The sequence below is a fragment of the Scyliorhinus torazame genome, chromosome 16 (assembly GCF_047496885.1).
Source record: "Scyliorhinus torazame isolate Kashiwa2021f chromosome 16, sScyTor2.1, whole genome shotgun sequence".
Taxonomy (NCBI): domain Eukaryota; kingdom Metazoa; phylum Chordata; class Chondrichthyes; order Carcharhiniformes; family Scyliorhinidae; genus Scyliorhinus; species Scyliorhinus torazame.
The window spans coordinates 167,452,212-167,465,019 of record NC_092722.1 but is presented as its reverse complement, the minus strand read 5'-3'; the positions used below and the strand labels follow the sequence as shown (position 1 = coordinate 167,465,019).

General features: G+C 52.2%; 1 protein-coding gene across 2 annotated transcripts in view; it reads left to right on the top strand.

The window, feature by feature from the left end:
- Positions 1-12,153, top strand: part of afap1l2 (actin filament associated protein 1-like 2) — a 312,790-nt gene extending 300,637 nt beyond the window's left edge. For both annotated transcript variants that reach the window (XM_072479450.1, XM_072479449.1), the window contains exons 17-19: positions 9,409-9,602; positions 10,736-10,858; positions 10,953-12,153. In XM_072479450.1, the coding sequence (XP_072335551.1) occupies positions 9,409-9,602; positions 10,736-10,858; positions 10,953-10,979 (344 nt within the window). In that variant the 3' untranslated portion in view covers positions 10,980-12,153. The remainder of the gene's footprint in view (positions 1-9,408; positions 9,603-10,735; positions 10,859-10,952) is intronic.
- The last annotated feature ends 655 nt before the right edge of the window (positions 12,154-12,808 follow it).

Sequence of the window (12,808 nt, the reverse complement as noted above, 5' to 3'; positions counted from 1 at the left end):
ATGAAGGCTACCGACCGTTGGTCAGTGAGGGGAGTGAATCTCCTATCGGCCAGGTAATGCCTCCAATGCCGCACAGCTTCCACTATGGCCTGGGCCTCCTTTTCCACTGAGGAGTGGCGGATTTCTGAAGTGAGGGGGGTACGTGAAAAAAAGGCCACGGGTCTGCCCGCTTGGTTGAGGGTGGCCGCCAGAGCTATGTCAGACACGTCGCTCTTGGAAGGGGAGGGACCCGTCGATTGCGTGCATCGTGGCCTTTGCGATGTCCGCTTTGATGCGGCTGAAAGCCTGGCGGGCCTCTGTCGACAGGGGGAAAACCGTGGACTGGATTAGCGGACGGGCCTTGTCCGCGTAGTTGGGGACCCACTGGGCGTAATAAGAGAAGAAGCCCAGGCAGCGTTTCAGGGCCTTGGAGCAGTGGGGGAGGGAGAACTCCATGAGGGGGCGTATGCGTTCGGGGTCAGGGCCTATCACTCCATTTCGCACTACATAGCCAAGGATGGCTAGACGGTCGGTGCTAAACACCCATTTCTCCCTGTTGTTTGTGAGATTCAGGGCTTTTGCGGTCTGGAGGAATTTGCGGAGGTTGGCGTTGTGGTCCTGCTGGTCGTGGCCGCAGATGGTGACGTTGGTGAGATACGGGAACGTGGCCCGCAAACCGTACCAATCAACCATTCGGTCCATCTCCCGTTGAAAAATCGAGACCCCGTTAGTGACGCCGAATGGAACTCTTAAAAAATGGTAGAGCCGCCCGTCTCCTTTGAAGGCAGTCGCTCGGGCGGATGGGGAGCTGGTGGTAGGCGGACTTAAGGTCCACCGTGGAAAAGACCTTGTACTGTGCAATCCGATTGACCATGTCGGATATGCGGGGGAGAGGGTACGCATCCAGCTGCGTGTACCTATTGATGGTTTGACTTGGTTCTGATTTTCTCCTTGGTTCAATTGCTCTGTTTTATTACCTTTGCTCTCGAGTCGCCAGGTATCTTTATGATACCGCCACGAGGTTCAAGTCCGAGTAATGATCAATAATCCAATACACTGATTAGTAAGATTTAAATCAAAGCACATTTATTATACACAGTAATCACTACTCATGCATAAATTCTGCGTCTAAGCTACTTCTACGACTAACAGGCCGATACTTAACTTTGGACTGGCCCACCAGGTCAGGGGAACAAATGGCCTTTCGTTCGGGTTCTGAGCCTGCGGGATTCGAAGTTGGTACGGATTGGTAGCTAGGAGCGCCTATCTCGTAGCGAGCGTTGAATTAAGACTTACTATTGTCGGTCTTCACTGTACCGGTCACGGTCAATGTTGGTTCGTTGCTGGGTGACCCGGGCAGGAAGAAGAGAGTGAAGAGGAGCTGCTGAAGAGTGAAGAGCGAGCGATTTGAACTTGGGGCTCAACTCTTATAGTCCCCAGGGGCTTCCCGCCTTTTGGGGCGGACCCTGTACCTGGTCCCAAGTGATTGGACTTTGTCCCAATCGCTTGGTTCAATTTTCTCCAATACTGGAGCGGTTCCCTGATCGATGGGCGGTCTTGAGGTGCTCGTTCACCTCCTTTGTGTTGGCTCCTGCTGGCGCCGAGGAGTCTGGCTTTGCTTTGTGTGTCAAATTGTTACTTATTGTTCCCGGGGATTGCTCATCAGTATGCAGATGGCTGTTACTTTGTTATGCTGATGGCCACTGGTCTCGATGTTGTCTGGTTTTTGCAGAGGTAAATACACAGCAAACCTGCAGCCGCTGGTTTCTGTCTTGTTGGCTGACTTTCCCATCAGCCTTTGCCGTTCGCCATTTTAAATCGGGAGATGGCCATTTTAGGTGGCTACAGACTATAGTCTACGACCATCCTCTGCTTCTCCCCGGTCTTTACAACTTCTACCTGGGCTCTCCAGGGACTATTGCTGGCCTGAATTATGCCTTCCCTCAGCAGCCACTGGACTTCTGACCGGATAAAAGATCGGACCTGGGCACTGTACCGTCTGCTCCGAGTGGCGACTGGTTTGCAATCCGGGGTGAGGTTCGCGAACAGGGAAGGTGGATCGACCTTGAGGGTCGTGAGGCTGCAGATAGTGAGTGGGGGTATAGGGCTGCCGAATTTAAAAGTTAGACTCTGGAGATTGCAGTGAAAATCCAATCCCAGGAGTGTGGCAGCGCAGAGGTGGGGAAGGACGTACAGCCGGTAGTTTTTGAACTCCCTCCCCTGCACCGTGAGGTTCGCGATGCAGAACCCCTTTTATCTCTACCGAATGGGACCCCGCCGCCAGAAAATCTTTTTGATTGCTCGGGTGGATCGGAAGGGAACAGCGTCTTACCGTATCAGGATGTATAAAACTCTCCGTGCTCCCAGAGTCCATCAGGCAGGGCGTCTCGTACCCATTTACGAATATCGTTGTTGATGCCGTCTGGAGCGTTCGGGGCCGCGACTGGTCCAGGGTCACCGAAGCCAGCCGTAATTGTTGCACCGGGGCATTTTCTTCAGGCCCCATGTGGCCACCCATCCCGGGGTCCTTAGACGTCAGCCAAGATGGCGGCGTCCACGGGTCGCACACGGTCGGGGGTGGGCAAGATGGCGCCGCCCAAATCGCACGTTGCCGGGGGGCACAAAATGGCGGCGCCCATCCCTCCCGCGTGGAGTCCGGGACCCAAGATGGCGGCGCACGTTGGCCGCACATGGATCGCTGGGGGTTTGAGTTTGGGGTTCTCCCCGGAGATTGCGGCTACCCCACTGGCACACAGCGAAGAAATGCCCCTTTTTCCTGCACCCTTTACAGAGGGCCGAGTGGGCCGGGCAGCGCATCCGGGGGTGTTTCCCTTGCCGGCAAAAGTAGCAGCGGGGCCCCCTCAGTTGATCTGCCGCTCTGGCAGAGCAGGCCTGCGGGGGGTCCCGGGGGTTCGGTCACGACGGGGGTCCACGGTGTCCAAGGGGCTGCCGCACAGTTGGGGGCGTAGGCACGGGCGTTCTGTGACGCCACATTGAACGAGGCAGCGAGGGCCCGTGCCACTTTGAGGCCTAAGTGTGTCTCTTTCAAACAAACGCTGGCGAATTTGGGATGAAAGCATATCTGCCACGAACGCATCTCGGACCAGCAGCTCTGTGTGTTCATTCGCCGAAACCGATGGGCAGTTGCAGTTTCTCCCCAGTATCAACAGTGCATTGTAGAATTCATCCAGCGATTCCCCGGGGATCTGCCGTCTTGTCGCGAGCTGGTGGCGTGCGTAGACTTGGTTGATGGGCCGAACGTATATTCCAATCAGCATCGCGATCGCCGTCGAGAAATCCTCCGCATCCTCTATAGGTGTAGATATCAGGGCTCACCCTGACATGTAGGACCTGGATTTTCTGTTCCTCTGTAGGTATGTCGGGGTCCGTTCGGAGGTATCCCTGGAAACACGCTAACCAATGTTTAAAAGTGGCCGTTGTGTTTGGGCTGATTCGCAGACACTCCGGCATGATTCGGAGCTCCATTTTCTTAAAAGTCTGCGTAATAAATTGTAGCACAATCAATCACTCACGAGACGAGATGAGAAGGAGTTGAACAATGGCTTTATTATGCAGACTGTTCCCCAGCAGCACAGTTACAGAATGCGGCTGCTGGGAGAACCCGGCCTCTTATACTCCGCCTTGATGGGTGGAGCCAGGAGACGGCCTGATCCAATCGGGATCCAGTGTCTATCTACCAATAGCCTCTCGGCATCCCAGGGTACCTGAATACCCCTAATACATACCACCACACCCTGCGAGCTGTGCAACCTTGCGAGCTGTGCAGACTGTGAGCTGTGCAGTCTGCGAGCTGTGCAATCCGGCGAGTTGTGCTACCTTGCAAGCTGTGCAGCCTGCGAGCTGTGCAGCCTGCGTGTAGTGCAACCTGCAAGCTGTTCAGCCTGCGAGCTGTGCAGCCTGCGAGTAGTGCAACCTGCAAGCTGTTCAGCCTGCGAGCTGTGCAGCCGCGAGCTGTGCAACCTGCGAGCTATGCAGCTTGCAAATTGTGCTGCCTGTGAGCTGTGCAGCCTGTGAGCTGTGCAGCATGCGAGCGGTGCAGCCTGCGAGCTGTGCAACCTGTGAGCTGTGCAGTCTGTGAGCTGTGCAACCCTGTGAGCTGTGCTGCCTGTGAGCTGGCTCTGCAACCCTGCGAGCTATAACCTTGCGGGCCGTGCAACCCTGCAAACTGTGCAACCTGCGAGCTGTGCAGCCTGCGAGCTGTGAAGCCTGCGAACTCTGCAGCCTGTGAGCTGTGAAGCCTGCGAACTCTGCAGCCTGTGAGCTGTGAAGCCTGCGAACTCTGCAGCCTGTGAGCTGTGCAGACTGCGAGCTGTGCAACCTTGCAAGCCGTGCAACCTGTGAGCTGTGCAACCTGCGAGCTGTGCAGCCAGGGAGCTGTGCAATTCTGTGCCCTATGCAACCCTGTGAGCTGTGCGGCCTATGAACTGCAACCTGCAAGTTGTGGAACCCTGTGAGCTGTGTAACCCTGCGAGCCATGCAGACTGTGAGCTGTGCAACCCTGCGAGCTAGCCGTGCAGACTGCGAGCTGTGCAACCATGCAAACTGTGCAACATTGTGAACTGTGCAGCCTTCGAGCTGTGTGTGGTAGTATGCATTAGGGGTCATGTGGGACTGTGAAGCCGTGATGCTATTGGCTGACAGATCCCGGGTCCTGGTTGGCTGTTGATCCCTAGCTCCGCCCTGAAGGCGGAGTATAAGAACCTGGGCTTCCCCCCGCAGCTCCCGTCTGTTGCTGAACTGCTGGGAACAAGTCACGCTTAATAAAGCCTCATCGACTTCACCTCTATTCATCTCTCTCGTAAGTCATTGTGCGCTACAATTTATTAAGCGTGCTTAAAGGACTATGGAGCTCAGGATCGCCCCGGAATTCCTGCGGATCAGCCCCCACGCAGTGAATGCGGCAGCAGTTTTTAAACACTGGCAGACTTGTTTCGAAGGCTACCTCTGAACGGCCCCCGGCCGGATCACAGAAGACCAGAAACTACAGGTCCTGCACTCAAGGGTAAGCCCGGAAATTTACCCTCTCATAGAAGACGCAGAGGATTTCTCGATGGCGCTCGCAGCACTAAAGAGCATCTACGTTCGTCCAGTGAACCAGGTCTACGCACGCTACCAACTCGCAACGAGACGGCAAAGTCCTGGAGAATCGCTAGAAGAGTTCTACGCCGCGCTGCTAATTTTGGGACGGGGCTGCGGCTGCCCGCCGGTAAACGCGCCGGAACACACGGACATGTTAATTCGCGATGCGTTTGTGGCAGGTATGAACTCTCCCCAAATCCGCCAAAGACTTTTAGAAAAAGAGTCGCTAGGACTCTCAGAGGCACGGGTCATTGCAGCTTCCCTAGATGTGGCCTCGCAAAACGCCCGCGCCTACGGCCCCGACCGCGCGGCAGCCCCTTGGGCTCCGTGGAACCCCGTCGCGACAAATCCCCTTCCCCCCCCTCCCTCACAGGCTTGCGCGGTTAAGACGCCAGATCATCCCGGGGGGGCCCGCTGCTATTTCTGCGGGCAGGCGAAACACCACCGGCAGCGCTGCCCGGCCCACGCAGCAACTTGCAAGAGCTGCGGAAAAAAGGGCCATTTCGCGGCTGTGTGCCGGTCCCGGGGGGTCGCCGCTGTCCCCGGAGAAGAAAGAGTCCAGCGCATCCCAAACGCTCCCCAACCCCCCCAGCGTCCCATGTGCGACCCGCGGGCGCCGCCATTTTGGGTCCCGGCCACCACGAGGGGAGGATGGGCCGTCATCGTGTGACCCCCCAGCCATGTGCGATGCATGGATGCCGCCATCTTGTATGACAACAATGGACCCCAGCATCGACGGCTCCACGGGGTCCGAAGAAGACGCTGAGACACTACGACCACATCTGGCCTCGGTGACGCTGGATCAAGCACGGCCCCGGACGCTCCAGACGACGACAACAACGGTGCTGATCAACGGACACGAGACACCATGCCTGATCGACTCCGGGAGCACCAAAAGCTTCATCCACCCGACACGGTAGGACGCTGCTTTTTGACCATCCGTCCCAGTACGCAAAAGATTTCCCTAGCTGCAGGATCCCACTCCGTAGAGATCAAAGGGTTCTGCATAGTGACCCTAACGGTGCAAGGAAGGGAGTTTAAAAACTACAGGCTCTACGTCCTTCCCCAACTCTGCGGCCCAATACCCCCACTCACTATCTGCGGCCTCGCAACCCTCAAAGTTGAACCGCCATCCTTGTTTGCAAACCTCACCCCGGATTGCAAACCCGTCGCCACTAGGAGCAGACGGTACAGCGCCCAGGACCGGACATTTATCCGGTCCGAAGTCCAGCGTTGCTGAAGGAAGGCATAATCCAGGCCAGTAATAGTCCCTGGAGAGCACAGGTGGTAGTAGTAAAGACCGGGGAGAAGCAAAGGATGGTCATAGACTATAGCCAGACCATCAACAGGTACACACAGCTAGATGCGTACCCTCTCCCCCGCGTATCTGACATGGAAAATCGGATTGCCCAATATAAGGTCTTCTCCACCGTGGACCTCAAGTCCGCCTATCACCAGCTCCCCATCCGCCCAAGTGACCACTTCCTAAGGGTCCCATTTGGCGTCACAAACGGGGTCTCGGTCTTCCAACGGGAGATGGACCGAATGGTTGATTAACACGGGTTACAGGCCACGTTCCCGTATCTCGACAATGTAACCATCTGCGGCCACGATCAGCAGGACCACGACGCCAACCTCCAAAAATTCCTCCAGACCGCAAACGCCTTGAACCTCACATTCAACGAGGACAAGTGCGTGTTTAGCACAAACCAGCTGGCCATCCTGGGATACGTAGTGCGCAATGGGATAATAGGCCCCGACCCCGAACGCATGCGCCCCCTTATGGAATTTCCCCTTCCCCACTGCTCCAAAGCCCTGAAACGATGCCTGGGTTTTTTTTCATATTACGCCCAGTGGGTCCCCCAGTATGCAGACAAGGCCCGCCCACTAATACCTTCCCCCTGTCGACAGAGGCTCGCCAGGCCTTCAGCCGCATCAAAGCGGATATCGCAAAGGCCACGATGCACGCCATCGACGAGTCCCTCCCCTTCCAGGTCGAGAGCGATGCCTCCGATGTAGCTCTAGCGGCCACCCTTAACCAAGCGGGCAGACCCGTGGCCTTCTCCTCCCGAACCCTCCACGCCTCAGAAATCCGCCACTCCTCAGTGGAAAAGGAAGCCCAAGCCATAGTGGAAGCTGTGCGACATTGGAGGCATTACCTGGCCGGCAGGAGATTCACTCTCCTCACTGACCAACGGTCGGTAGCTTCCATGTTCGATAATGCACAGCGGGGCAAAATTAAAAATGACAAGATCTTAAGGTGGAGGATCGAGCTCTCCACCTTCAACTACGAGATCTTGTACCGTCCCGGAAAGCTGAATGAGCCGTCCGATGCCCTATCCCGCGGCACATGTGCCAACGCACAAATAGACCGTCTCCAAACCCTCCACGAGGACCTCTGCCACCCGGGGGTCACTCGGTTCTACCATTTTATAAAGTCCCGCAACCTCCCCTACTCCGTGGAGGAGGTCCGTACTGTCACCAGGAACTGCCACATCTGCGCTGAGTGCAAACCGCATTTTTTTCAGGCCAGATAGAGCGCACCTGATCAAGGCTTCCCGCCCCTTTGAACGCCTCAGTCTGGATTTCAAAGGGCCCCTCCCCTCCACCGATCGAAACACATACTTCCTGAACGTGGTGGACGAGTACTCCCGTTTCCCTTTCGCCATCCTCTGCCCCGACATGACATCGGCCACAGTTATTAAAGCCCTGAGCACTATATTCACACTGTTCGGTTGCCCCGCATATATCCATAGCGACAGGGGGTCCTCCTTCATGAGTGACGAGCTGCGCCAGTTCCTGCTCAGCAAGAGCATAGCCTCGAGCAGGACGACCAGCTACAACCCCCGGGGGACCGGGCAAGTAGAGAGGGAGAACGGCACGGTCTGGAAGACCGTCCTACTGGCCCTACGGTCCAGAGATCTCCCAGTTTCCCGGTGGCAGGAGGTCCTCCCGGACGCTCTCCACTCCATCCGGTCGCTGCTGTGTACCACCACTAACCAAACGCCTCATGAGCGCCTCCTTGTCGTCCCCAGGAAGTCCTCCTCCGGAACGTCGCTGCCGACCTGGCTGGCGGCCCCAGGACCCATCTTGCTCCGGAAACACGTGCGGGCGCACAAGTCGGACCCGTTGGTCGAGAGGGTTCATCTCCTCCACGCGAACCCGCAGTACGCCTATGTGGCGTACCCCGACGGCCGACAGGACACGGTCTCCCTGCGAGACCTGGCGCCCGCCGGCAACACGCACACCCCCCCGACACCGATCACCCCCTCCCTGCCACCGGTGCACCCCGCGACCGCCCCCTTCCCGGGTGGATCGGTCCTCCTCCCATGTCCGACCAGGAGTGAAACAGAAGCAGACACCGAAAAGCTCCTGGAGACGACAACGCGGGAACAAGCACCTGCACCACCACCAGGGCTGAGGCGATCAACAAGGAAGACCAGTCCGCCCGCTCGACTCGTGGCATCGGTGTAACACAAGAATGTTGTGGACTTTAACGAGAATGTTCTTTTCCTCTTACGAAATTTGTAAATAGTTCACAAACCCTGTACATTGCCCAATGTAGGGCAAAGTGTAGAGCATTGAAAAGACATGCCAAAAATTTTCTCCTCCCAGGACCAGCCCTGTAAACCCCTACCACCATGCGAAGCACCACCCCGCCGGGTTCATTTTTAACAAGGGGTGAATGTGGTAGTATGCATTAGGGGTCATGTGGGACTGTGAAGCCGTGATGCTATTGGCTGACAGATCCCGGGTCCTGGTTGGCTGTTGATCCCTAGCTCCGCCCTGAACGCGGAGTATAAGAACCTGGGCTTCCCCCCGCAGCTCCAGTCTGTTGCTGAACTGCTGGGAACAAGTCACGCTTAATAAAGCCTCATCGACTTCACCTCTATTCGTCTCTCTCGTAAGTCATTGTGCGCCACAATGTGCAATCTGGGAGCTGTGCAGCCACTGAGGCTTCAGATTGCAACAGAGTCCTGTTCAATAGCGTGGTCTTTCTCAGGGCTGTGAGCGCTGGGAAACACCCGGCTAAATGCCCTCGACACTGATCTCTGTTGGATTTCGGACAGATCGCGATTTGCTCTCTCCACAGATGTTACCAGACCTGCTGAGTTTATCTAACATTTTCTGTTTTTATTTCAGATTTCCAGCATCCTCGGTAGTTTACTTTTATTTCAGATTACCTGGGCATTACCTCACAGTGAGGGTCTCGGTGTGAGCAAGTTGGCTGCTGCATTTGTACAATAATGGCTAGACTTCAAAAACACTTTTGTAATGTTTCAGTACAACATGGGCAGAATAATCATTTGCTATTGGTAAATATTTCAGATAAACAAGTGCTTTGCACTCAGGAGGAGAGGCTACGGCAGATCGAAGAAGAATGCAAATCAAAGGAAAACAACAGGGTTGACCTGGAACTGAAGCTGGTAACGGTGAAGGAGAATTTGAAAAAAGCTGAGTCAGGACCAGTAACGTTGGGAACAATGGTGGATGCTAGTCATTTCGACAATCTAACCACAAACGTGCGTTACAGTTTGAATCAACTGAATTAACCTGTTAATAACAAATTGTTGGCCATTAACAATTCATTAATCTAGGGCAGCAAGGCGGCACAGTGGTTACCCCTGCTGCCTCACAGCGCCGAGGTCCCAGGTTCGATCCCGGCTCTGGGTCACTGTCCGTGTGGAGTTTGCACATTCTCCCCGTGTCTGCGTGGGTTTCGCCCCCACAACACAAAGATGTGCAGGCTAGGTGGATTGGCCACGCTAAATTGCCCCTTAATTGGAAAAAATGAATAGGGTACTCTAAATTATAGAAAAAAAAAATTCATTAGTCACCACGTCACAATTATCAATAGTTTTTTGCACATCCTGCTCTTTTACAGTTATTTGCCATCTGTTAGTACTGCCGTGTGAAGCAAAAGTTCAGGCTGGTGATGTTGAAGAGCAGCTGGTGTTTTCTGGGCTGTGTTGGTGAAATGTGTTTTACGTAGTCGATCAGCATTTTCAGGGAAGTGTTTACATATCTGTTTTTGTAAACAACACTCGGGGTCTCCTCAAGCTCCAAGCCTTGGCACAGCTTCAAGCGACTGAATGCTGCAGCACACCACAATTTCTTGGAAGGACTGGAGTCCTGCCCAGAGATTGCCACGGCATCCAATCCGGCGTACCAGGCAGAAGGAGGAAGTGGGAGAGATGAGGAGAGTGGCTGCGGATGATGGGTTACGGCAACATAAATCGAGGAACGGGGGAGGGAGGCAAGTCTGATTTGAGGGTCGGAGCGGTGATCAGTGTACAATTTGAATTGAGGAGAAAGAAATAGACAGAGCGGGAAGTGTCAACATTCCAGGGATTGAGGTATATATAATAATGGCAGTGGACAGATTTTTTTGAGACTATTGGTCAGCTTTTGTGCATCTTTTGCAGCTTGCGTTCGCATTTCTAGTATGGCAGGGAGAAGGATATGTGAGTTTGGTCACTTGACAAGCAATAAATTAGACTTATGGATGCAGTGAACTCCCACCAGTCTGACTTATTAAGGGAAATTTTAATTTTGCTTGCAGTGAGGAAGATTTACTGAGAGAGAAACAAACACAAATAAATCAGGTGCAGGTCTCTTCACAAGGTTTAATCCTAAATCGTTTTGCTTTCTGCAGGTTAAGCCCTCCAATCTGAGTACCAGTCCCGACAACTCACCTGTGAACTCTGCTGCAGCCTTGAAGAACAGACCATTATCTATTATGCAGTCAGGAAAGGGGACTGTCCTACAAAAAGCAAAGGTTTGCTTCGGCACCTTAAAACACATTGATAACCTCAAGATTTCTAACTAATAAATCAATATAATTTACAACTATTACATTTTGTTTCTGCTAGGAATGGGAAAAGAAAGCTACCAGCTAGAAAATATTTTGAACGAGGATGGACTATAAAAGCAAAGCCTTTGGAACTGAGAGTTACTTTTCTCCATCTACTCATGGAAGATGGATATAGAAAGCCACTAGTACTTGGCACACTTTTTCATATACGAAAGCTTCTTCTGCCCCAATCATCAACGGGAACTCACACACTAACATCACGGGCCATTACTACAAAGCATCTGAAGATATTGGAGGTTCTTCATTTCATCGTTGAAAATTGTATGCTTAAGAAAACTGTGGGTATGACTTCCAGTCAGGTTTAACGTTTCGCAAATAAATAGTCGAACGTCATTCAGTGCAACAAATGCCAGATTTTCCTTTGGTGCTTACAAATCTTACAAGAAAAAGGAACATTTGGTGTACAAGTTAAAAATTCCTCTTTATTAAATATTCTTATATGATGAGGCCATGAGAAAGGAATCAGTTGAGTAATATGAAAGATGGTAACGAACCCTCCTGTTTCTAAGTATTCAAACAAATTTAGAACAATAATGATAACTTAAAGACTGAAAGATCAAGTTCCAATTTAACTCCTATCAGTTTTAACATTCCAGAGGCAATACCTGCAATGGCCTGCTCTTGTTGGACTGCCAGACACAGCTCTCCATTGGCGCAGAGTAACACCAGGTCAGAACTGTGCTGCCTGTGGGAATCCCTCTCATTGAGTGGTTGCGAACAAGAGTAGCATTGAAGTCAGTGACAGAGGCAACAATTGTCTGTTGCAGATCAAACAGGATATTTTGTCTGTGGCTAGTGGTATCTAGATTTCCTTTCCCCAGAAACAAAAGAGATTCACAAAAGCAAAACACACTCCGATTGAACCAAACTATGTAAAAACATAAAATCGCAAAGGCCTCTGTCAACCTCCTGTCATCTTTGATACTACTCAGCTGGCTGTATACCCAACAGCTCAGTCTCTCGCGCATTAATTCCACTCGGAATCAGGAATTTCTGGCATGCAATCCAGGAATCTCCGATGGTATTGCTCCTTTCAAAAATTGTGATTTCTTTATTCTCTCTGCAACGTTGTAAATACATACACTTACTTGTGAACAGTTATGAAAGCACATTTGTTATATACCAGTAACAGAAATATAAAATGAGAATTAGTTATGCCAGATTTCCTGAAATAAATAATATTTTTCCCCTTAATCTAATTCTGCAGTTGGTGTACTTAATTCAGCAAGTGTTGCGTGTAGTTTAAACACAGTGGATCGTGAATCTCAAGTTAATTCAATATTATATGTGTGTCTGACAATACCAGTTGAGTGATGCTATGAATACACTTTTTCATTTGCCAAATTGTTTTGTATTTACTCCATTTAATTGGATAATGGGACTCATTCCCTGCTGGCTTATCTCTGCAGTTATTGCATTTAGAATGTTTTTCAATGTACGTTGCTAACTGAGCTTCATCAGTCAGGGCAATATAAATGAGAGCTTTCCATTTTAGAGAGATGTGCTCACTTCTGTTTTTCTTCATTCAATAGATTGAGAACAACGCCTTGCATTTATGTGGCACCTTTCACAGAGCAAGCTGTCTCAAGGTTCTTCACAGAAGCAGTATGAAATACAATTTGACACAAGGCAATAATAGGATAGATTTGGTTAAAAATGTGGACTTTGAGGAGAGTATTAAAGGATAAAAGGGAGATAGATGTAGAGGGTCGGAGGGAGGGGGGTGTTGAGGGGGGTTAGGGAGGTAATACCAGAGCTCAAGGCCGAGGCAGTGAAGGTACAGCCACCATTGTGGAACAATTCAATTCAGGAATACCCAAGAGGGTAGAATTTGAGGAGCACTGGTATCTCGGA